Here is a 25905-nt window from a genome sequence, read left to right on the forward strand (position 1 = left end):
AAATCTGCCTATAAACTTTTGAGTCCCCAAAACTTAACTGCTAATAGCCTGCTCTTTACTGGAAGCTTTACTGATAACATAAAGACTCAATGAACGCATAGTTTGTGTATGTACTGTATACTGTATTCTTACAGTGAAGTAAGTGTGAGAGGAAAGAAATGTTAATAAAAAAATCATAAGGAAGAAAAAATACATTTATAGTAGTGTACCTGTATTTACTGAAAAAAAAATCTTCATATAGGTGGATACTGATGTTCTGCAGCCTGGTGGCCTGCGCTCAGGAGCAGCAACCACCAGCCAGGCCTATGGGCAGCAACAATGGTCTGGAAGCCCAGAAAAGCTTCCCCATCTGCCTGGAGGTATACCACCAGCCTGTGGCCGGCCATCCATAGCTGTGGCCATGTGTGAGTGTACTGATATCTGGGAGGCCACAGGCTTGGGGCACAGCTGTGGAGGAGTTTATGCCTGGCCCAGGAAGGGCCTGAGGGTCTAGGATTGCTCCCTGTGCAGTACCGTTCCTCCCCTTTGGGGGGGATTCCTCAGCTTGGGCCTGGCCTCTTGCCTGCTAGGCCTGAACCCTCAGTCCAACCACCCCATCAGCACATGTGGTGACCTGCAGCCCTACCTGGTCCTGGGGCTCTCTGAGGGCTGCTGACAGCCTTAGGTGGCCTCTTCCACTACTCAGAGGCCAGGAGGGCACCTTCAGTTTGGTCCCATGAAGACTGGGGTGGGCAGTTGTAAATAAATGTCTTGTGGCTTTTGCTGTCAACTCTTAAAGATCCATGTATAAGTGGACCTGTGCAGTTCAAACCCATGTTGTTCAAGGGTCAACTGTACATCTTACCACCTTTAGATTTATAGTAGTTTAATTCTAGTAATATTACAGAACCTTTACTGCTACGTAGCTTGATTCCCATTTTCCCCTTTCTGTGGCATTGCTGTTGTACATATTGAACTTACTAACGTTATAAACCCAGCAGTGTGTTGTTACAATTATTACTTTACTGTTTACAGGAGCTTTCTTAGCCCATGGCAACTTTGCTCCCACTCCATCTCCGTTTGTGGGAAATACATTGTACTTATATTACATTGTGTTAATAAGCCACAATACATTATATAGCATCATTTAATCCAGTTGCTTCTTAAATCAGTTAAGAAAAGGATTAAAAATATGCATATTTACCTTTATTGTGGTTACTTGCCTTCAGCCTAAAGAACTTTCTTTAGTATTTTCTTAAGTTGGTTTTGCTACCAACAAATTCTCTCAATTTTTATCTGGCAGTCTTTTTTCACCTTTTTAAAAACTTATTTTTATTTATTTTTTTATTTTAAGTAGGCTTTGCACCCAACATGGGGCTTTAACTCTCAACCCTGAGATCGAGAGTGGCATCCTCTACAGACTGAGTCACCCAGGCGCCCCTTCACCTTCATTTCTGAACAGTAATTTTCCTCGGTTAAAGAGTTTTGGCTAACCGGTTTTGCATTCCGCACTTTATGTATGTTACCACACTGCCCTCTTGCTTCTGTTATTTCTGCTAGGAGCCAGCTGCTGATCTCTTAGAGGTTCCCTTTTAAGTGACTCATTCCTGTTGATTATTTTAAAGGTTTCTCATTATCTTTTATCTTCAACATTTTTACCCTGATGTGTCCATTTGTGGTTCTCTTTATGTTTATCTTAGGTGGAGTTCTTAGAGCTTCTGCATGTTTAGGCTATTGTTTTTCAATACATTTGGGAAGTTTTTTGATTATTATTTCCTTGAATATTTTTTCTGTTCCTCTCTCCCCTCTCCTTCCAGTAGGTACTCCATTTACGTGTCTGTTCGTGCATTTCATTGTGTCCCATATTCCTCTCGAGTTTTCTTTTTTTTTCCCCCTCTCCACTCTTTGGCTCGTGTAATGTCTATTCATCTATCCAAGTTTTCTAATTCTTTTCTTTTGCTTGTTCAAATCTGTTGGGTGTCTCAGGTGAGTTTTTTGTTTCAGTTATTGTACTTTGCAATTCCAGAATTATAGTGTTTTTATTTTCAATTTTAACTTTTGTTGACATTCTCTATTTGAAACAGATTGTAATGCTACCTTACTTTTTTTCCTTAGGCATACTTATTTTTAGTTTTATGAACATATTTATAATAGCTACTTTAAAATCTCTTCTGTTCAGTATGACATCTGGACACACTCACAGGTAGTTTTTGTTGCTTGTCTTTTTTCTGGTCTGTGGTTTATTCTTTTCTGTTTTTCTGCGTACCTAGTAGTTTTTTGATGCAAACAGGACATTTTTGATAATATACTGTAGCATTGCTGGGTCCTGGTGCTCTCTCCCTGCCGCATTCCAGGGCTAGTTATGTGTTCCTAGTTTATTTATCCGTTAGATTATCGTAGTGAACTATGTTTCTTTTTCACTGTGTAACATGCCTCTGATCCTTCTGCTTAGTTAGGTGCAGTTTGGGGACTGCCCACAGCCACCGTGGGATGTCTGTGGTACAGGTGCGGCTCTCTCCCACTCTCTCTGATCACACCCAGCAGTTAATCTCCACTGATTTTGGCGCTTTGCTCTGTTGTTTTCATTAGTGCCCTGGGGCATAAATTCCTCTATAGACTAATCCAGTCAAACTGGTTCCTTCCAGGGATTAGTTTCTGAGATTAATATTGGGTATTTGTTCCAACCAAAGGAGGGTGCTTCCCAGCTGTCTCATTCCCTGGTTCTCTCCTGCAGAATAGCTGGCTGGGAAATCTAACTAGGGGAATCTAAAACTGAGTTCCTTAGTCTGGTATTTGACTTCAACAGTGGGAACTCTTTACAGAGGAACCTCAGCTAGGATTCTGGTCTTTCTAATGCTGCTGTTAAATATTAGGCAAACTTAAACAGAAATGCATCTACTTAGCTATTACTAAAAGTAGTGGTTTCTGCCTCACATTGGAGGAGCCAGAAAGCTTTGTAAGGTTGACTAGAACACTAAGTTAGTGTGAAATTAATTTTGAGTGGTTTATGTTAAAACCTGTGGAGTATCTTTTTATACAGACTATTTGTGTATTTGTGCTATCTTTACTTTTTAAAATATTTTCTTTACCTTGATTCCTTGGCATCTTTATCACAAATAGGATGATTTCTCAAATTGCCTATTTGGGATATAAATACTCCTTTTTCCATGAAGTGGAGGAGGAGTGGACTTCCTGCTAGGCAGAACTACGTTGACTGCCAGCCTTCTGGGTAGTCGTGCTCTTGTCACTCCGGGAAACTGCCGGTCAGCCAGAGTGCTGCACTGCCTTTCCTCCTCAAGTACCAGTCTTGCTTGGTACCTTTGGAGCCTGAGGGGTAAGGGAGGGGGAGAATGCAGGGGACTGACCCTCCTAGCTGTTAGTGCTGCTGGAGCTGATGGATCATCAAGATGAGTCCCTCTCTGGGCCTGGAGCCCTCTTGTGTTTTCCCACTTTTTGGCAGTAAGGTTCCTCTCTGCATGTTCTAGGCTGTCAGATGTACTAGTTTTCCACATTTCAGGTATCCCTCACAATTTTCCAGCCACAGAGGACTCTGGTTTTCTGTCACAGATTCGCAGGTGTGGATGTTTGTTTGTTAGTCTTGTGGTCTTGGGTTAGAAAGGGAAGGCTGCAGTGTATGCTCATTCTATGATTTGGAAGACCCAAAACATAATGAAAACGTATTTGAAATGAATTGGTTTTGGGGTTCAGAGTGGCTATCCTTTTATCTGCCCTTTGATAAAGATCTCTCTTTAACCAGTGAGAGACACATTGGCATTGTATTTGGCAAGGCTCTTGAGGAGTGAGTTCTTTTTTTGAGCATCAAAATCTTCTGTTGAAGAAACTCTATATTTACATAATTAGCATGTTGAATATACCTACAGTAATTCTGAGAGGAAAATATGTTCACAGTCTTATTGGAAATTCCTGGATTTTTTTTTTTTTAATTAACGCGCCCTCCCACGCCCCCATGCCTCCCTGCACCACGCTACACTTTCTAGGTAGTATAAATAGAAATTCTCATGCAGCTACACTCAGCATTCATTGAGGAGCTGCAGTATGCCTAGTGGTGTACTATGGACTAAGGGCAGAGGTTAGCAAGCCAGTGGCCTTCTGTTTTTATACATACAGTTACATTGGAACACAGTCATACCCATTCATAGCCATATTGTTTATGGCTGCTTTCACTCTACCAAAGCAGATATGAGTTGTTGCAACTGAGATCATATGGCCAAGTCTAAAGTATTTTTTACCTGACTTCCTGGGGAGCATAAAGACAATGAGTCTTGATTCTCCGAGTGTGGTGTCTTGGGCGGTGCAGAGAAAAATGTGTGGACTTTGGAGTGTAGACACTAGATGGAGATGTAGAGAGCCTCCTGCCTTCATAGAGTTTGTTTTGTTTTTTGGGGGGAGAGTTTATCAGGCTGCCCTCTATTGAAATAGACACCACCAAAATTGACCTTTTGCTCTCCTTATCATTTTTATCCCGTTCACTGCTTCTGATGAAGCCCCTTTTTCCTGATACACAAGCATATCTGTACAAAGCACTGTCTGAAATCTGCTTCCCTGTTCTGCCCTTAAATCCCTTTCATGATACCCTTTTCTCCCAATTATAAATGTACATTGAAATGCAATCTCATTCCTTTCCCTCTTTCAGAGATTAACAGCCAGGGTCACGAAATCATTCCTTTGCTTTTTTTATGCTTTCACTGTGTATGTACTCAGCCCTGAACAATACCTGTTATTATTTTGTCTGTTTTATAACTTTCTGTAAATGGTACTGTATGTATTCTTCTGAAGCTTGGTGGGGTTTGGTTTTGTTTTTTGTTTGTCTGTTTTTGGCTCAACAATGTATTTGTGACTATCCTGCTCTATTTCTTTGACTCATTTGTGTCTGGCATTCTGGTATGTGGCCATCCACAGTTGATTAATCCATTTTTGGGCTGTTTTTCCCCTTATTACGTTGACCTTTCATTATTTCTTTTTTTTTAATAGTCTTATTGAGATGTAATTTATATGCTATAAAATTCACCTGTTTAAAGTATAAAATTCAGTAGCTTGTATACAGAGCGTCACCATTACCTAATTTTGGAACACTTTTATCTCCCCAAGAAGAAATGTTGCACCCATTTGCATTCATTTCCTATCACCCTTCCCCTTTCCCTCCCCCACCCCCAAATTGAAACTCATTTATTCCTGTCTCTATAGATTTATCTGTTCTGGATTTTTTATATAAACGGGATCTTCTCTCGTCTTGTGACTGGGTTTCACTTAGAATGTTTTTGAAGCTCATCCATGATGTACACGATGGCTTTTAAGTTCACAGTTTTTTGCTTTTACACATGATGCTTTATATGCTTTATGTATGTTAGGGAACTTTTTTTTTTAATGACTTTTACTAAGAGTAAAACTCTGATTTCATATTCTTATTCACTGAAGCTCTGGAAGAAAAAACAAAGGTAATATTCATTACAAAAATACAGTTGAGGGGTGCCTGAGTGGCTCAGTCGATTAAGTGTCTGTCTTCAGCTCAGGTCATGATCCCTGGGATCAAGCCCCATGTCAGGCTCCCTGATCAGCGGGCCGACTGTTTCTCCCTCTCCTGCCACTCCACGCACTTGTGCTCGCTCTCAAATAAATAAATGCGGAAGGAGGAACAGTTAGTTTTCTGAGAGATGTGTACTAAGAGTTGTAAAATGAGTGACATTTGATCTCAGTCTAGACTGTGGAAAATTAGTAAGGTTTCAGGAAGTGGGTATGGGCAGGAAGGCGGAAGGAGAAACAGTGTGCAGAGGCCCTAGGAGATGGAAGAGGGTTTTTAAGGAACTTAGAAGAAATGGGGTTGGCCTGAGTGATATTGTGGGAGGACAGCTAATAAGGATCGATCTTTGAGGCGAGTGATGTTGCAGTGATGGTCATGGCAGTGGGGCTGAGAGGAAATGAAGTTGGAGAGGTTAGAGTGATGAACTTACTGATAATGGGGGGAGGATTCTAAGACGACTCCCACGGTTTCTTACTTGGACAACTGAACGATTTGAGAATTTGATAAATATCCCTCACATAGTCGAGATTAACTTGTGTTGGAAGCTATCTGCTTTCCACAGATAAAATATCTGCATTAGTTTGCTTTAAGAAGTAAAATCATTTCTTATAATTTAAAGATGACTTAAAGTGTTTTATTTCTAATTCAGAAGTGAAATGGGTTCCTACTGAGCCTAGGATGTATTAATTTTAGACTTGAACAAACTATTATTGTCACTTTCTCACAGCCAAAAGAATGCAATGGTGTAAAGATTCCTGTTGATGCCAGTAAACCAAATCCAAATGATGTGGAGTTTGATAATCTGTATTTGGATATGAATGGAATCATCCATCCCTGTACTCATCCTGAAGACAAGTACGTAACCCATTTTTGTCACTGATAGCAGAAGTTACAGGGGAGTGCTGTATTCTATTATGTTGTTTGTTTGTCCTTGTAGACCAGCACCAAAAAATGAGGATGAAATGATGGTTGCAATTTTTGAGTACATTGACAGACTTTTCAATATCGTAAGACCAAGACGACTTCTCTACATGGCAATAGATGGAGTGGTAAGTGCTAAAAAAAAGTTACCTTAGAATCCTCCATTTTTGTTTTTGCTGTGTTCCGAGTGTCTAGAGTGAAAGTCAGCTAAATAACGAAAAATGTTGACTGTGGTGAACTTGAGAAAGGCAGCCTGATCCTTCAGTCATTCATTCAGACATTTCTCGTACCTTGTTTGTGCCGGATAGTGTGACATACTGGGGATAATGGTGACTGCCCTTTCTTTTGGGGGGCTTACCACTAATGGGACAGAGATAAATGAGCAAGGTAGTTAGTTACTTGTGGGCTTTATAGGTACTAGATAACACATGCAGAGTGCTGAGGGCAGAGGAAATCAGTGCTACTAAAGGAGTTAGGAGGTGACTTTTGTCCTATTTCTTGAAGCATAAAGAATAACAGGAGATTGGTTGGCGGTGGAGGGGGATCAGTGGAATTGATAGGAAGAGGGAAGACCTGGATTTCTCAGATGGACCCAATAAATACACTTCCCATGCCTTCGACCACACTAACACATCTGGGCAATTACGGGTGTTTTAGCTTGAAAAGGGAAGTAGAGCAATGTCTTGAGAAGGCCTTATTGCCACACTTAGGAATTTGGATTTTCTCCTATGGGCAGTGAGTAGTCCTCAGAATGCTTTAAGAGGGCAATAACTTACTGACCTAGGATTATATGTCAGCTATCAACTAGCTTAGCTTATAAATAACAGCAAATTATATATCAGCATTCAAGGAAAATTAAGGTAAATCATAACCCTAAAATTTATTTAGCTATATACAAATAGATTCTCTTTCTTTTAGATTTAATAATCCTAGTGGCTAATGGAATGATTTTGAAAATCTAGAAAAGTTTGGGTCCAAGAAGATTAACTTTTCTGTAAGGTTCTCTCTATGCAATGAAAAATTTTAGCTACTAGATAACTTGGTAAGTTGCAGTTAAAGTGCAGTGAAGAGTAGAGGGAACAGGAATAGCTTATTTGGAGCATATTCCAATTCATATTAGTGAAAGTTCTTGAAGAAAATCTGTCACTTTACATCCAGTGTGTCCTTACTGCTGGATCAAGTATAAACTGTATGCGTACCTGTGTAAGTGTCTGTATGTTTGTATGCTCAGGTGTGTAACATGTTTTTATTGAAATATAAATGTGGATCAAAGAACTTAGTACTTGAAAAAGTTAGTTTAGGTGGTTTTATTTTACAGGAAAGGGAACTATTTAAAAGAGAATTTAAAGTAACTTATTTTATGTAAACAGGATGCTTGAGTCCCTTCCAACAACAAAACTCAGTTCAGGAATTTCAAAACCTTAGAGTCCAGTTCATTTCATTCAAGCTTATCCAGTTATTTTAAATTATATTTGGTCAGAGTAATTCAAAAGTATTTTCAGTTAAAACCTTGTTCCCTTTCTACCTGCTTTGCCTTCTTGTAGAGACAGAGTGGTTATTGTGGGAAATACAATATAGAAGTGCCTTGAAGTCCTACAGATTAAGAAGTCATTTTCTTGGGGTGCCTGGGTGGCACAGCGGTTAAGCGTCTGCCTTCGGCTCAGGGCATGATCCCGGTGTTATGGGATCGAGCCCCACATCAGGCTCCTCTGCTATGAGCCTGCTTCTTCCTCTCCCACTCCCCCTGCTTGTGTTCCCTCTCTCGCTGGCTGTCTCTATCTCTGTTGAATAAATAAATAAAATCTTAAAAAAAAAAAGTCATTTTCTTTTGCTTTTATGGGGCATGGTGAATCTCATTTGGAGACCATCCTTCCTTTTAGTCACAGACATAAGGTTATTTTCCTGATCCTGGTTCTGTACTAGTAATTATTCATTGCATGTTGGCTGGGTCTTTGAGTAAAGTGAGCTGTCTTTCTTGGGTTCCTTGAAGGATCATAGCCCAGGAGAAGTGACATTGGGTTTTGGGCTCTGCAGTATTAATTAAGTGGCTTCTTAGGATGTTTGTCCATTTGACATGTAACTCACTTACCTGACTGAGGTCAGCTTTAAAGTTCTTGATTCTAGTATCTTTCATGAAAGGATTATTAGATGCATTACTTTTCCATTTTACTGTACTATTTTTATAAGAACAACTGATTGAAAATAATGTACAGATTTCGTTATATGTATTTTGAATAGTATTACATAACTATGAAATACTGTTTTTAGGCACCACGTGCTAAAATGAACCAGCAGCGTTCCAGAAGGTTCAGAGCATCAAAAGAAGGAATGGAAGCAGCAGTGGAGAAGCAGCGAGTCAGGGAAGAAATACTGGCCAAAGGTAAAGAATGTGTATCTTGAACTTGCACTTCTTATTAAATGTATACAGAATGGGGGGAGAGTTGTCAACTTTCTCTCACTGTAGGTGTGGTTTTAATTTAATTAGGATCTAGAATATCTGACGAAAATTTATGTTCACTGTCAAAAAGTAGTCAATGGAGTCCTTCATTCCCACTAACAAGCTTGTTTCTTTTACCAACTCTGTAGTAAAAGGGAAATTTAGGAATAAAAGGAGGGAATTCTGGTAGGGAGAGCATATTGTCAGCCCTTTTCAGGCAAGTGTGGTTCTCAGCTAACTTTGATGTATCTGTAAAGGAGAAATACATTAAGAGTGCCTCCTCCTTTTCTATGGGGACTTTTAGAAAGCTACAGTTCTGTAAATATTTTCCTTAAATCAGTCTGGGTAGCTTGCTTGTTACTTCCCCTTAGAACTCAGAGGTCTGTAAGAGAAGGACAGGGATAATGCAGTCCATATTTATAGGCTTTCACTAAGTCAGACACACTTCAGTAGAGGTGGATGCAGTAGGCACTGAGGCAGTGAAGTACCCAGGGTTCCCTTGATTTGGGGGAGGGGTGGGGTGTGATCATCTTTGCAGTTCCCCAGAGCTTGAAATTCCTGTTGGGTACATAGGTAGAAGTTAACAAAGTCTCAGAGGGGGAGGAAGGTCAAGGAGTCCAGATACTCCATGGGACCAGTTCTCTCCCAAGACACCTGTCTGTGAGATGGGGTATGGTTGTAGCAGGGTGGTTTGTTTGATGTTTTACTACAAGGGCGGTATGATAGACCAGGAAAGCAACAATTTATTGGCTCAAAATACTGTACTTTGTAGGTTAAAGAGGATATCATAGTGTAGTCAACTCAGGCCTACAATTATGGTACATTTTCTGTTGTTTTAATTTGCTGGAAGTGTGTAACTATATAGTTACTTTAGCTGCAACTTGTAATATGCTTAAAACCTGTTTGTACTTATTATAAAAGATAGTCTTTGATTTTAAAGATGTCTTCTTTCTTGAAGATGTTTTGAAATATATTTGTCTTGAAAAAAACTAATCAGTGATATAGAGGACAAATAGGACTTTTATATCACAGCTGATAATTTTATTTCTTACCATATAAAGCTGTAATAAACTCAGTAGTTTAGGGGCACCTGGGTGGCTCAGTCACTTAAACATCTTTCTTTGGCTCAGGTCATGATCTTAGGCTTCTGGGATCGAGCTCTGAGTCTGGCTCCCTCCTCGGTGGGGAGTCTGCTTGGCCCTCTCTTTCTCCCCCTACTCGTTCTGGGATTGAGCTCTGAGTCTGGCTCCCTCCTTGGTGGGGAGTCTGCTTGGCCCTCTCTTTCTCCCCCTACTCGTTCGTGAGCATGCACGCACGCACACTCTCTCTCAAATAAATAAATAAAAATCTTTAGAAAACAAACAACTCAGCACTTTAATTTTGTTTTTCTAAGGTACCTCTATCTCAGGAATTATTATCGAAATGAGAACTCCTAACCTGTGTGTGTGTTTGTGTGTGTGTGTGTGTGTGTGTGTGTGTGTTGTGCTGCAGAGGGCATTACGAAGAATGTCATAATTTTCATATTTCGGTAAACTCTAGTATCTTTTGTATACCATTTTGATGGTCATGTTAAAGCTTATATTAAATTTGAGAGGATGAAAAAAATAAAAATAAAATAAAAATTTGAGAGGATGAATCTCATTTTCTTCCCCAAAGGGGGAACATTTGTTCCTCGGATGACAATATTTCCCTTTCTTTAGTATTTGGATTTGTTTTTGTTGTTCTGGCTTAATACTGAGTAATTTACCTGACTTTTTATGGGGAGAACAAAACATTGCTTCTTTTTCCTCTAGGTGGCTTTCTTCCTCCAGAAGAAATAAAAGAAAGATTCGACAGCAACTGTATTACACCAGTAAGTAGTCTCATACTTTGCCAGCTATTGCTAACTCTTAAATGGTAGGTTAATTTATTTCTTTCTGTCATTTTAGGGAACCGAGTTCATGGACAATCTTGCTAAATGCCTTCGCTATTACATAGCTGATCGTTTAAATAATGACCCTGGGTGGAAAAACTTGACAGTAAGTTTCACATTTTGGTACTTAAGGAAGATAAGGGTGATCATTTTAGGCTGTACTTTGATATGACTGATAACCCCGTAAAATGCTAGTTGACTGTCAGAAGAAAGAGAAGCTTCCAGGGTTATTAAAGATGGGGTGCCCTGCGTGGTCCAGTTTTAGACTGCTGAATTTACTCTCAGTGCCAATTTTGTCCTCTTACCGTCACTATGAAGCTATAAAATGGGACCCATCATTTAAAAAAAAAAAACCATATATAATATTTTGTATTACATATAAAAATATTTTTTCCTATATATATGTATGTGTGTGTATATATATATGTATGTCCTTGACCTCATGTATATATGTGTGTATATATATATATACATATATACACGTATATATAGAAAAAATATATATTTATATTCATATATATATGAAAGCAATTTTTAAATGAAAATTTCTATTGTTAGAATCGAAATAGAGCAAGATTAAAGTCATGGGGGGGCCTTTAAAGAATAGCTGTGTTCTCCTACGTGTTTAAGTATAATTTAAATGAACTTTTATGTAATTTTAAATTCAAAGCTTGTTGGGGTACGTGGGTGGCTCAGTCGGTTAAGGGTGTGCCTTCTGCTCAGGTCATGATCTTGGGGTCCTGGGATTGAGCCCTGCATCATGCTCCCTGCTAGGTGGGGAGTTTGCTTCTCCCTCTCCCACTCCCCCTGCTGGTGTGCTCTCTTTTTCTGTCTCACTTTTCCAAATAAATAAAATCTTTTTAAAAATCAAAAAAATAAATTCAAAGCTTTTTTTGCTATAAACTAGATATGGTAAATTATATTTAATGGCTATCTTTTATTGATTACTCCCAGGGCTTATGTGGTTTGGGGCTGTATCCTTGGGTGGCAGTAAGAATACTAGAACTGATCATTTCTTTTGGCTAAATTTGACTGAAACATTTCATTTTTTCTGTTCCTGTAGTAGGTTAACCAATGAAACAATTTTGATGTTTAACACATACCTTATGAAAAATTTCTAATTAATAACACTGTCTTAATAGAATTATCCGAATTTATTTTAAGCTATTCAATTTTATTGATTTTTGTGCTAGAAATTTGGGGATGAACTGACAGTGTTAAAAACTATTTTTTATAGGTTATTTTATCTGATGCTAGTGCTCCTGGTGAGGGAGAACATAAAATCATGGATTATATTAGAAGACAAAGAGGTAAAACTCCCTTATAAATATTTTATTATATGTTCTGTTTAAAAAGCCAACCCGTTATATAGATACTATTTGGTAGAATATGATATTCCTGTGATATAAAATACATTTATATAAATATAATGTATCTTTCCCCCCCTCTTTAGCCCAACCTAACCATGACCCAAACACTCATCATTGCTTATGTGGAGCAGATGGTAAGTTTCTTTTTTGGGATTTGATTCTCTTGGATTAAACCATAGCAAGTTGATGGGTTAGTGTGTAGTAGTGGATTATTCCTGGTTTCCTGAAAATTCTTTTTTTTTTTTTTTTTTTTTTTTGTTTTTTTTTTTTTTTTTTTTTTTAGATTTTATTTATTTATTTATTTATTTGACAGAGATAGAGACAGCCAGCGAGAGAGGGAACACAAGCAGGGGGAGTGGGAGAGGAAGAAGCAGGCTCATAGCGGAGGAGCCTGATGTGGGGCTCGATCCCAGAACGCGGGATCACGTCCTGAGCTGAAGGCAGATGCTTAACCGCTGTGCCACCCAGGCGCCCCTTCCTGAAAATTCTAATATGCCTTGCTCATTTTATGTTTGAGAAGGAGCTGGTATTAAGTTGTTTAGTTTGTGATTCATGTTCATTTATCTTACATTTTAAGAATATTTTTCAATCTTTTGATATTGCATGCCTTTAAAATGGAAGATTTTCTGTGCCCATGTGTCTAGAGGACAGCTTGTTGCCTGAGAACTAGGAAGTTTTAGGTTTTTGGCTTTACCACCTCTGCTTATGTGCTCGTTTGGGCTTCTCTTTGTGTTGGTGTCTTGTGTGACAGTGGTGTCCTTTATCATTGGTTGTGGTAGGGTCTTCTCAGAGTGCTTACAGTTCATTGTTTTTATCGTTGTTCATTGACAGCTGACCTCATTATGCTTGGCCTTGCTACACACGAACCCAACTTTACCATCATTAGAGAAGAATTCAAACCAAACAAACCCAAACCATGTGGACTTTGTAATCAGTTTGGACATGAGGTCAAGGACTGTGAAGGTTTGCCAAGAGAAAAGAAGGGAAAGGTAGGAACTTTGAAATTGTAGTTGCCTCATTTAAAATTTTTCTATTTTATTTTTTGTGGTAATAAAATATATTTAATACACAATATACTGTTTTAACTATTTTTAGCTTACAGTTTATTGGCATTAAGTATATTCAGTTTACTTCATTTTTAGAATGGATAAAGAGAAGATTGTATTTATATTAGATTTTTACCTACTTGTTCTGTACCCCTCACAGGAATGTATCTTTCAAAGCCCTTTAAAGTGAATACATATTCAAAAGCATGCATGCACTCAGTCTTTCTCCTTTCCACCTCTAACATAGCTTATGTCTACATGAGGCTTAGGTCTCCTAGTTAATAATGCCTCTTGCACATGATTTGTTTGTAGAAGTATTTGTTTCAAATGATTTTTCTTAAAAAGAATATAAATAGGGGCGCCTGGGTGGCACAGCGGTTGAGCGTCTGCCTTCGGCTCAGGGCGTGATCCCGGTGTTCTGGGATCGAGCCCCACATAAGGCTCCTCCGCTATGAGCCTGCTTCTTCCTCTCCCCCTCCCCCTGCTTGTGTTCCCTCTCTCGCTGGCTGGCTGTCTCTGTCAAATAAATAAATAAAATCTTAAAAAAAAAAAAAGAATATAAATAAAATATATTATTCTGCTTGATACTTTTAAGTTACTCCTAGTTCCTATATATTTTGGGTTCACTTGATTAAATCCAGCCCCCTTTGAATGGGTTTTCATCTGATTTAAGAATATGTTGCTTCTTTAAAAGACATGCTGAGTGGAAAAAAGGTAAAAAATACACTATGTTTATAGAGAAGGGTCTGGAAGTATATGTCTTGAAATTTAATATTGGCTGGATGTAGGTCAGGGATTGGCAAACTACAGACCTCCAGATTTGACCAATGAGCTAAAAATGGTATATATATTTTTAAAGAGTTGTAAAAACAAAACAAAACATGAAAGAATATGCAACAGAGACCATGTGTCTCCAAAAGGATAAAATGTTTACTATCTAGGCTTTTGCAAAAAACATTTGCTGATCCCCGGTGTAGGTGTGATTGGGATTATGAATAATTTTTTATTTTTAAAATGGTTTGGTGAATTCTTTTTTTAATTTTTGTTAATACTTGTAATATTAAAATGGATCTTGCTTTAGAGAAAGCCATGATATTGATTTCGTTGGAAAAAGTTACACGGTTTAGAGTAGACTTGTTTAATCTTGACTCCCCTTCCCTGCAGCATGATGAACTTGCAGATAGTCTTCCTTGTGCAGAAGGAGAATTTATCTTCCTTCGTCTTAATGTTCTTCGTGAGGTATGTAGCAATAAACATTGGGATCAGTATTCTAAAGCATGGTGGCTTTTGATAGCTTTAATGGTAGCGTTCCTTCTTGGTTGTAGTATTTGGAAAGAGAGCTCACCATGGCCAGCCTGCCGTTTACATTTGATGTCGAGAGGAGTATTGATGACTGGGTCTTCATGTGCTTCTTTGTGGGAAATGACTTCCTTCCTCACCTGCCATCATTAGAAATTAGGTACGTGTGTTTGTGTGGGTTTTCAAACTAGTGTTTTAGCCTTCTTGCCTTTACAGTGCACACTGGTCCTAATGCGTAATGTTTGTTTCCTGGTGGCAGGGAAGGTGCAATTGATCGTTTGGTTAACATATACAAAAATGTGGTACACAAAACTGGGGTAAGTTCACTCTTGAATAATTTCAAAACAGAAGTATTTGCTTTTATAAGAAGATCATTTTACATGTATTTTATCACTTACAGGGTTACCTTACAGAAAGTGGTTATGTCAATCTGCAAAGAGTACAGATGATCATGTTAGCAGTTGGTGAAGTTGAGGATAGCATTTTTAAAAAGAGAAAGGATGATGAGGTAAAGTGTTTCTATTGCAGTAGCTAAATTGCTCCTGTCTCTAATAGGCTGTGATGATCCTGTGATTGTACTTTTAACCTCTTGAGTGCGTTGTTCTATCATTATAGTGTATCAAACACTAATGTAATCATGAGTGGTCAGTGCTTTGATTATTTTATAAAGGTGGTGATGCTTGCTGTGTGGAACTATGTATTGCACCCTGTGTGAGTTGCACTGTAATTTTTTTCTCTCTTCATAATCTTAATTAAGATAAAAATCCAAACACCTGTCTAATCAGTAGGCTATGAAATGAGGATGCCAAGGCTAGATGAATGCTGGGATTGAACTCGTGGCTGCCATGTTTTATAGGAAATATTTATGCCCTGGAAGACAGGTTAAGACTTAGGAACTCTCTACTCTGGTAGTAGAGTATAGGGGATCAGGGTTGGATTGTATCAGCCAAGGCAGAGGGTTGCAACTCTGAGTAAGAAATTTATACACAAAAGAAGGAAATAAAATAACAAAGCACTTGGAAATTGATTACATATGATAGGGTGAGTGCTTAGGTGAGAAGTCCAGGTTTCTGGCTCGGGCAGTGGGGAGATTGCTGGTGCCATTCACTAAGATAGCAAGCACTTGGGGTAGAGGAGGTTGGGGTGGGGACCAGTTAGAAACTGAGTTTCATTTTGGAGATACTAAGTTTGAGGCACCATAAAGGACACTGGAGAGGAGAAAATCCATGAAGCAATTAGATGGATTTGTGTAAAGCTCAGGCAGAAGTCTTTTGAAAGGACATTTTAGAACCATTTAGATGGGAGATACTTCAAGCTGTCAGTGTAAACTTGAAGTCCCTGGGAGTCTGTGTGGAGTGAAAGTGCCTCCAATAGAAACGTTGAGAAACATGGACATCTATTTAAGGAGAGAGAGGAGCTAGTTGTAGAGAAATGGGAGGAAATCCCTAAAGAGAGAAGCCGTTGGTGCTCTTTGAGGTGTCAGGGAAAGATGGACAGGCCCCTAGTCCATGGCCAGGGGCTTAGAGGGGCGGTAGCTTGGAGGCAAAGGGGGTTGGTTGGAGGGTGGTTATGGGGGAGTGTTAAGGGAGGCAAGCAGTGGATAAAATTTAACAGATAGTAGCTTCTTAAGAGAGTGAAGGAAATCCTTTCAGAAACTGATCTTACAAAAATTCTTATGCCTGTTTTGAGCAAATATCGCTACATTGTTTCATGATTTCCTTACAGATTAAAACACATCATTGTATCTGACAGGATTTTATATTGTTTTCAACTTTGTGTACTGTAGCTAGTGGTTTCTTTCTTAGAACTTTCAGTAACATTTTATGTAACAGAGTGAGTGGACTGTAAGCATTCTTTCCAAAACCTTTGGTACTTGGTAATCCGCTATGGTGGCAAGAATTTTTCACATGTAAGGTTCCAATAACAGAACTGACTTTGTCTGGGATATCAAATGTCTATCAGCATAGCCATTTTGAACTAGTCTTCAACAGTTACAGTTGAAGTGGAGTTGGCTCCACTTGACCTGCTTCCGTTTATGCTTAAGAAAAAAACTGTATGTACGTACAATACTACTTGATATGAAAGCCTTATATTAGAACAACCCTTTTGTGTGGCTTTAGCAGACTCTGTACTAATAAATATTGGTGATACTTGGCATTAGAGCAGGATGTATGAGATTTGATAGGTATCGAAGTGCTTTAGATTTAAGTAATATGGTTTCCAACTGGACTAGCATTTTAAAGCTCTTTGGATCTTTTTTGGTGTTCCTGACATCATACGATGTCTATCAGCAAGGTTGGGCATCGGTGGAAATTTATGAACCTTCAGAAATTCAATATAAAAGTATCCAGGTGTATGTATTTTCCTGGAAAGTGTGTCTGTGGCTTTTGACTGATTTCCAAAGGAGTTCATAGCACAAAATAGACAGTAGAAAAGGAATACATCAGTATTTGTTACTAAAACTGAGCAGTTGAAGGTGATGCTTTTTGTTTTGTAAGCTTTGATGTTTGCCCTTTATGTTGCAAATGCCCTTCATTTATCCAGCAAATATTTATTGTTTATCATGTGCCAGATAGTATTCTGAGTGTCACTGATATAACAGAAAAAAAAGTAGACAAAAAAATTCCTGACCTCATGGAGCTTACATTCTTTCAGAAATGGACAGTAAGCACAAAAACTAAGTAAACTGTGTACTGTGTTATAGAGTGATGAGTGCTGTGAAGAAAATTAAAGCAGGTGAGGAAACGTCTGGGAAGGTGGAGATGGGGTTGTTGCATTTCTAGAAAAGGTGATTAGAGAAGGCCTCACCAACAAATGACTTTGAATAAAGACCTGGAGAATGTGAAGAAGTAAACCAAGCAGGTGTTTGCAAGAAGAGCATTTCAAGCAGAGAGGAAATAGCCAGTGCAGAGGCTCTAGGGCATGTGCCCAGGATGTTGACTGTATGGAGGCAAAGATAGAAGCCAAGAGCCCAGTTAGGAAGTTCTTTTGCAGCAGTTCAAGGGAGCCAGCATGGTGGCAGTGAAAATGATAAGAGGTGGTTGAATTTTAAATATATTTTGGTAGTTGAATCACTGGATTGGCTAATGGATTCAATGCTAAGTTGAGAGAAGGAAGAAGAGTATCAAGAATGACTCCAAGGCATTTTGTTTAAGCAGTTGAAAAATGGTCTGAGCAACAGATGATGAAGACTGGGAGGTGCAAAGTTGGGGGTGGGGATTCCGTTTTGGACATGTTAAGTTTGAGACACTCAGTTGGAGATGTTGAATGGGGAGAGGTCCTGGTTGGAGACTCGTCACCATATAGGTGGTGGTTAAAGCCATGAGACTAGATGATTACTCTCATAGGAGTAGAGAAGTCCAAGTGTTTGGCACAGAGGAACACTAATGTTGAGAGATTGGAGAGTCATGGAGCAAAGGCATGCAGCAAGAGTGAAAAGAGAACCAGGTGAGTGTAGTGGCTTGGAAGCCAAGTGAAGAGCATGATTCAAGACCGACAAGTCATGGTCAGATAAGGACTGAAAACTGACCAATGGCTTTCACAGTCTGTAGCTTGTTGGTACCCTAGATAAGAAACATTTCAATTAAAGATAGAGAGGAAAGCTTGATTAAGGAAGTTGGTGGATTTCATATCTGAGGAGGTAATAAGGTAGCCATTCACGTATAGTCAACATTCAGCTTCTCTTCTGGCAGAAAGTATAAATTTCAGATCTTATTAAGGGTGTTATTTTGCAGTTGGCATTACTGACCTGGAAGGGATAGAAGTACAGCTACTCAGGTGGCAGTCAGTATAGTACCTACTGGCCCCTGTTTTGGGCTATTGTAGGACCTTAGTCGTTCCAGTGCCATGATACTCACAGAACCTTGGGCATGGAAGGAGTGCTTTCTGGGACCAGGGAGGTCTTTGAATGGCCAAACAGTTAGTGGGAAACAAGATCAGTCCCAAATCTGTTTAATTGAAACCATGACTACATTTTGAAAATGAGTGGAGGGGAAAAATCAGTGCAGTCTGGACCCTTTCCTGTGAATTAAGTTGTCTCAGAAGGAGCAGTGCAAACATCTGAATTTCCTTCCTTTCTTTCATGAGATTGACTTTTTGGAACCTGGCCGGGGTGGGAGGGTAGAGTTTGCACAGAGCCTCACTTCTGTCCTTACCCACTTTGTGCCGTGCATGCTACAGAATTAGGAACTATCGAGCCCTTTTTAGGTAACAGAAGTTCATTATTGTCTTGTTAATTTTTTTTAAATGGCCATCTTTGTTATTAACTGTGTTCAGCTAAAACTTAAGAATTTTTTTCTTACTTATTTGTATCTTCTCCATGTTGACAGCCTCCAGGGTGAAACCAAGAGTCTTTGTCATGACTCTTGCATTCTTTCCTGAAATGATGTCAAAAACTCTGAAAATATTAAGAGGAAAATTAAATTATATTGAAACTCCATTTAGAGTGCTCGCTATCCATCTAAAGTTCTGATAAACAACACGTTGAACATATGGTCCATTGCTCAGTTTAATTATGTACCTAGGTTTCTGGGGTCTTCCTTTAAAACTTAAATTGTTTCCCAAATCATTCCTGGTAATGTTTAACTCTGACATTTTTGTGTAATTATTTGACAGAATATGTGGATTTTATACTTTTAGGACAGTTTTAGAAGACGACAGAAAGAAAAAAGAAAGAGAATGAAGGTGAGTTTTAATTAATTTCATAAGATTGGCAATAGCATAAGTTTACAATTTGGGAGAAAGATGTTTATTGCAGTAGTTTTATTCCTTATCCAGTAGGAGTTGGATAGGGGTGTAATGTCTACCCAGCTGCCTTCTTGCCTGGAGAAAGAATGCTGGTGTCAAGTCTTTTCTAAACTCTGGAGTCTGAAAAGATGCACTTGATGGACATTGGGTGCTTAGCTATTTGATTTTTGTGTGTGTGATAATCAGGTATTGTTTTTGTAATAAAAACAGTCAACCCTTTATATTCTCTTATAAGTTACTGCATTCTGTCTACATCTTTGTCAGTTTAATCTTCCTGAAACTCTTGTTTCTCTGTTCGGAAATGACCGGCGACTTTGTAGTGCCCTTAAGAGCCCACTTCTCTCTCAGGCTGGCATGCGGAGTGTACTCTGATCCGGTCTGATTTTAGCCGCCCAGCTTTTCTGTGCTGTCTTCTAAATGTACCACATCCTTCCTGACTCTGTTGCTTGCATTTGCTAGCTCAGAGTGGATTTCTGACTTGACGACTCCCTCACATGTTAGCTTTTCCACTGGGGCCTCCCTTGTGGCCTTGGCCCTAGTCCAGGATGAGCAGCCCTTTTCTTTTAACTCCACTGCTTCTTGCTTGTGATATTTGTTTTCTTACCTCATTGCACAATGCTCTATAGTTACTTCTTTAGTTCTTGTTTTTCTTGTTTACTGGATTTTAAACTCATGGAATTTAGGTTGTGCCTTTTATTACTGTATTTTATTAGAAGTGAGCAAGTTGGGGGGCACCTGGGTGGCGCAGTCGTTAAGCGTCTGCCTTCGGCTCAGGGCGTGGTCCAGGCGTTGTGGGATCGAGCCCCACGTCAGGCTCCTCCGCTAGGAGCCTGCTTCTTCCTCTCCCACTCCCCCTGCCTGTGTTCCCTCTCTCACTGGCTGTCTCTCTGTCAAATAAATAAATAAATATCTTAAAAAAAAAAAAAAGTGAGCAAGTTGGGCAACTTCGAAGGGAGAAAAGTAGAGTTATTTATTGTTACAGGTAGGTTCAAAACGACTTAGATTGCGAGGGGAATATCTGCTTTCTACCTTATATATTATTATTTTCTTTCAGTCAGTATCTGTGTAAAAAGTATGTTTTACCAGTCAGCCACAACTGTCATCTATTAACAGCTGTTATCATAGCTCTAATTAGAAGTAAAGAGTTAAATTCTAGCAAGGTGAAGGGTAAATAAAAGGGGGTTTTCTGAGTATAAATCAAACTCTTGACTAGTTTTTTAACCTTCATAGTTAATATTATTTTTATGTGCCTGAAGTTGTTTCTTAAATATGTTCTGAAATGGTCAGTAAACATAATGGAATAGCTTACTGAGGCTTGAATAGATTGTGTATATCAGAACAGTGTATTATATGTACTTTTAGAACGGTTATTAAATACTGTTTACAGGGTGAGTTACCATCAAATCAAATTGTGGATAGCTCTATAAATGCTAACAAAAATCCGGTTCCTCCTTTAAGTGCTTACAGTGAAGACTGTTCCATTGCCTTCTTTTCCTCCAGTCATCTAACTGTATTGTGACTTAATTTTAATTTCTGCATTTGTTTCCATTTATGTTAGAGAGATCAACCAGCTTTCTCTCCTGGTGGAATACTAACCCCTCATGCCTTGGGTTCAAGAAATTCACCAGGTTCTCAAGTAGCCAGTAATCTGAGACAAGCAGCTTATGAAATGAGGATGCAGAATAACTCTGTAAGTGACTTACTTTTACGTGGCATTGAAAAGTAGTGACCATCAGAGGTCTCTTGTGGTTGTGTGTGAATTTTTTACTCAGCCTGGAGGTCTGTTTTGTAGTTTTTCTCCATTTCTTTTCCCTTGAGATATTTTTAACTTTGTTGAATCCATGATTATCAATATGTAAATATCTAAATTATCTGAAAGAAAAAAAACGCATGTAAATATAGATAGCTAAGTGGCTGCAATGTTTCTGTAATGCAAATGGGCCACAGTGCTTCCCCCTTCTCCTAAAGGTACTGGGTGCTAGAAGCATGATGGGGACATCCGAGTATCTCATAGCTGGGGGTAAGAGAGGAAGGTAGATTTTCCCCTTTCTTTCCAGGGATCACCTATGAGCATTTTATTATATGTATTCCTCTGTCTGTCAAATACAGGTACTCCTCACTGCCTAAATTCTTGCTGTCCAACTCAGGCATGGAGTAGATCTGAATACATATTTTAAGTTAGCTCTCACTTTGCAGATTCTGGTTGCTCTGTACTTTGAAACTCGAATTGAATGGATTTGCCACCTGGTATCCCTCCTTGTTTGAACTTGGTGATCCAGACTGAAGAAGCAGGTCATCTCAGCCAGCAAGGCTATAGTCTTTCCAGTAGCTTCCTGTTGTAGTGGCAACACACCATAAGACCAGAGCACATGGGAGGGTAGCAGCAGGGGTAAGAGAACAGACCATGAATTGATGTACAGCAAATAATCAAAGCTTTGGCTTATTTCAGGCTGATAGGCATAAGAGAGATGTGTGTTGTAGAGAGAGGAAATATATTTTGTAAGGTTTGGTATCTAATGTAAATTTTTGTTTTGATATATTCAAAGAAATTGCATAAGTTTTGATATTTCATTATTCTAACAGTTAACCCTATTGGTGCTCAAGTCCTTTATTACAGAGCAATCTTGTATGTGGAGTTTTTGCCATATCAGGAGACTGATTTATATTCCTGCAAATTCCCATCTCAAAGTTTTAGGACTTAGCTATGGAATTTGAGAATTCATGAGAATTTGCATCTCCCAAGAGAAGCAGCCTGGGTTTTTGTTATGTTTTTTTTTCTGTTTGATTTTTGTGTTCTTGTCTTATTCTTTACACCATTAACAGTGTGATATGGAGGGTTAGTGAAGGGATTGCGATGAGACACTTGAACAGAACAGAAAAGGCTGATGTCCCTCATTTAAAATTATGGTGGTTACCATCCCCACAAAGTGTAACTGAATGACTTGCTTGTCAAACACCATGTCCATGATAGTATGCTTTTTCTTAATCCCAGGGAAAAGGGAGGTTTAAACTCTGCCAGCTCTGATTGCGTTGAGAAGGATTCCAGTATTATATTGAGGCTCCATAGGACTAGACCCACTTTTGATTAATAATGTCTGCTGTGGGAGTAGGAATAGGGAGATTGATGATTAATTGCTTAGTCAATCCTGTTTTTAATTCCTCTTGACACAATTATTTCTGTTGGAGTCTTTGCATAGAGGGATTTTTATCTAGAATATTAGGAATTTAAGGAAATCACAAAGCCTAATTACCAGTTCATTTAGAGGGAGTCTTTAAAGTTACAAATTTTTTGTTCTTTGAGCTGTTGGGCATATTAGTGTCCAGTATTGAGTATGATGGTGCATGCTGTTAATGCTTTACTAGCTGGCTTCTGTTTCCTTGTAAATTCGTGTTTTTAAATTTTGCATTCTGAAATACAGTTTGAATGTATCTGCGGCCATTTCATAAAATTTGATCGCAAAAAGAGCTTTTTAAAAAGGAATTTGAATCAATTGGTATGAATGTGGTATATTCAGGAAAGATTTTGTTGGTAGAGAGAGAGAGCAGAAAAGAGCAGTAGAGATTTAGTATAAAACAAACCACTTTTTGTTTTCCCTTGCAGGCATATTATTTTTGTTAATCAGATAAAGATAGTTTGTATCTTATTTGTCAATTTGGGAAAGTTTGCTTTTTACGCAACTTCTCTGTACTTAGACGATTGATAGGAATATCATTCTCATAATTTAATCCAAATGGATTTAGTGTTGGTTTAAAAAATAATAGTGATGACTTACTGAAAGGTGAGCCACCATACGCCATGCCATCCTCTTGCTGTTGATTCTTTACACATACCGTTTCATTTAACGCTTGCAGTAACCAACAAAGAGAGAACATTATCCCAATTTCAAGTTGAGGCTGACACAGGTTAAATAAATTGCCCAAGGCCAAACAGTCAGTAAAGGTTGGACTTGGAATTTCAAACACAGATCTGTCTGACTAAAAATACCCATATCTCATTTTCAAGTACAACAGTGCCTTCCTGAATTTAGTTTTTATAGTTTTGGTTTTTTTTTTTTAACAGTATTGGCCATATAGTATCAGGAATAAAATGGAAATTGCACATTTTTAAAAGAAATTATAAACTCTATGAGAAATACAATTTTGTTTTGTTGTAGCATTTTTTTGGCCTGTGGTGTGAACTACATTCATACTAAGGTTTTAGTTACAGTATCATTAAAATAGCCTCCTAAGGGGCGCCTGGGTGGCACAGCGGTTAAGCGTCTGCCTTCGGCTCAGGGCGTGATCCCGGCGTTATGGGATCGAGCCCCACGTCAGGCTCCTCTGCTGTGAGCCTGCTTCTTCCTCTCCCACTCCCCCTGCTTGCGTTCCCTCTCTCACTGGCTGTCTCTATCTCTGTCAAATAAATAAATAAAATCTTTAAAAAAAAAAATAGCCTCCTAAGCTCTCAATTTAAAAATAATTCAATTTAATCGCAATATCTGATATGCTGTGACTAACAGAAGAAAAACTTTACTATGAAAACCTTTTTTGCCACTTGTGGTTTTGGTCACTTAACTGAAGTTGCAGAGAATTTTAATTTTTTACTTAAATATTAAAATACTGTAGGATGCTCACTGTGTTTGTTGAATTAAGTACAAATGGAAGATAATAGTGAATTTAAAGTGGTATCCAAGTCTTTGAAATAATAAATGTGCGTTTTTCTAAGTTACTAGTACATTTTTACTTGGACCTTGAATTTTGAAACTATAAAATAATTTAGCAGTTATCTGGCAGAGTCTTGTTAAACTGTTGCTTTCCACATGGTTGTGTGAGGTAGAACATCTACCGTTTAACCATATTCTCACCAGCACTGACTGTTTTGTGTATTACTAATTAATGTACTTTTATTTCCCCCCTTACAGCTTTGCTGTTTGATTGGTAGAAAGTGATTACGAAAGTGATTATGAATGAGGAAACCACCAAAGAAAAAAATAAGTCCAGTCCTTTAATTTTTAAAAATCTATAAAATTAAAGTCTTTTTTCTTCTGAAGTAATTTTTATTCTAACGTTCAGATTTTTTTGAGTTTAAGCATAGGAAGCTTGGAACTATATAATTCTTTTTTTGAGGGAGTAGAGTAGGCCAAGAACAGTCTTTGTATTTTCTAAATATATTTACCATATCTATTTAATAGCTTTAACAGTTGTATTGCCATGAAGCATGATTGTAATAGCAGTTGGATGTAACTTCTTATGTGAAATGAATAATTAAATCCTTCCTCTGTAATGTCATAATTGTTTGCAGAGTCCTTCAGTATCTCCTAATACGAGTTTCACTTCTGATGGCTCCCCGTCTCCAATAGGAGGAATTAAGCGAAAAGCAGAAGACAGTGACAGTGAACCTGAGCCAGAGGATAATGTCAGGTGAAACCATTTTTTTGGTAACACTTTGTTATCAAATTGCTGAAATAGATGCTGTCTAATTAATGCTATTTAGCTTAGAGCAGCAGTGCCTTCAGATGCTTGCCTGTGATCTTTTTATCCACCAGTAATTAATGTGGAGGGTTAGAATAGTCAGTAAATTCCAGTGAGATGTGTAAGCTATAGCTGTTAAATCTAAGTATCTGGATTAGTATGCGTGCAGGTTTTTGTCCTCCAAGCCACTTTTCCCTCTGAGACCAGGCACTAGATCGGCTAGACATGAGGTGTTTAGCTCTGACTATGTGATCTGAATGTTACTGTTTTGAGATTAAATTTTCAAGCTGCTTAACACAGAAAGTTCAGTTACACTTGGATACTTAACATAGTTTGCGTTAATCTTCTCAATTGGAAAGGTTCTTCATCAAATGAAATATGCAAAAGTCATTCAGTTAAGAGATAAATATGTATATTTTTTAAAACCACAGACTTGCATATATACAATAATATTTGATGACAGAGGAGTTTCCCTTTAGCTATATACTTAAAATTTGTAATAGGAAACTTCGATTCTTTATCCAGAAATTTGAGACCATTATATAAGATTAATAGCCTCTCATATAATTAAATCTAGATTTGAGCCCTGGGTTCCGAGTGCAAAAGGCCAACGATCTTAAAAATTGCGATTCATTAAGAATTTGGCAAAGCGATATATTTCAGAGTTAAACAATAGTGGTCCACAACTCATGCTTCTTTTATAGGACATGGATGGTATGTTTGCATTAATGATGAAAAACTTCTCAAGTGTCATGTATGGTTCTGTATTTTCCTAACATCCTTTGATGTCAGATTCTGAGATCTGTGGTGACTTGTGATTGAACATTTACCTGATCCTCTGTTTCTGCAACTCTGGATTTTCCTCTTAGAGTATGTTATCTGTTTTATTGTGTAGCCATCTTGATCTACTAGCTTAATAGTTAACTTGATTTATTAGTACTTCGTTGTGTATTCCCAGGACTGAGAACAGTCAAGGTAGAAATGCTTCTGTCAAGAAATGCTTGAGACTCGACGTGTATTTCATTCATATTTTCTGTAAAACAGTTATAAGCCACATTATAGAGGATATTTCTCCTAATTGATGTTCTGTGAATGCTTGGGGCAAGTGGGAGGGAATTAAAATTGATGTGGTGTATTCTGGAACATGACTGTAATTAATTTGTAACATGTGGCACATGGTACAAAATAGCCTTTAATGAGAATCA

The 25905-nt window shown here is 38.3% G+C and overlaps 1 protein-coding gene across 2 annotated transcripts in view; it reads left to right on the plus strand.

Annotated features, from left to right (window-relative positions):
• Positions 1 to 25905, plus strand: part of XRN2 (5'-3' exoribonuclease 2) — an 84679-nt gene that overhangs the window by 15033 nt on the left and 43741 nt on the right. Inside the window, exons 2-16 of one of the 2 annotated variants that reach the window (XM_002923106.4) lie at positions 6246 to 6373; positions 6456 to 6567; positions 8708 to 8819; positions 10670 to 10728; positions 10805 to 10894; positions 12026 to 12098; positions 12242 to 12292; positions 12990 to 13147; positions 14369 to 14443; positions 14530 to 14663; positions 14763 to 14820; positions 14904 to 15011; positions 19142 to 19186; positions 20808 to 20939; positions 24531 to 24649. In XM_002923106.4, the coding sequence (XP_002923152.1) occupies positions 6246 to 6373; positions 6456 to 6567; positions 8708 to 8819; positions 10670 to 10728; positions 10805 to 10894; positions 12026 to 12098; positions 12242 to 12292; positions 12990 to 13147; positions 14369 to 14443; positions 14530 to 14663; positions 14763 to 14820; positions 14904 to 15011; positions 19142 to 19186; positions 20808 to 20939; positions 24531 to 24649 (1454 nt within the window). The remainder of the gene's footprint in view (positions 1 to 6245; positions 6374 to 6455; positions 6568 to 8707; positions 8820 to 10669; positions 10729 to 10804; positions 10895 to 12025; positions 12099 to 12241; positions 12293 to 12989; positions 13148 to 14368; positions 14444 to 14529; positions 14664 to 14762; positions 14821 to 14903; positions 15012 to 19141; positions 19187 to 20807; positions 20940 to 24530; positions 24650 to 25905) is intronic. The other variant, XM_034639810.1, reaches the window with a different exon arrangement.

Source organism: Ailuropoda melanoleuca, chromosome 13, assembly GCF_002007445.2.
Source record: "Ailuropoda melanoleuca isolate Jingjing chromosome 13, ASM200744v2, whole genome shotgun sequence".
Lineage (NCBI taxonomy): Eukaryota > Metazoa > Chordata > Mammalia > Carnivora > Ursidae > Ailuropoda > Ailuropoda melanoleuca.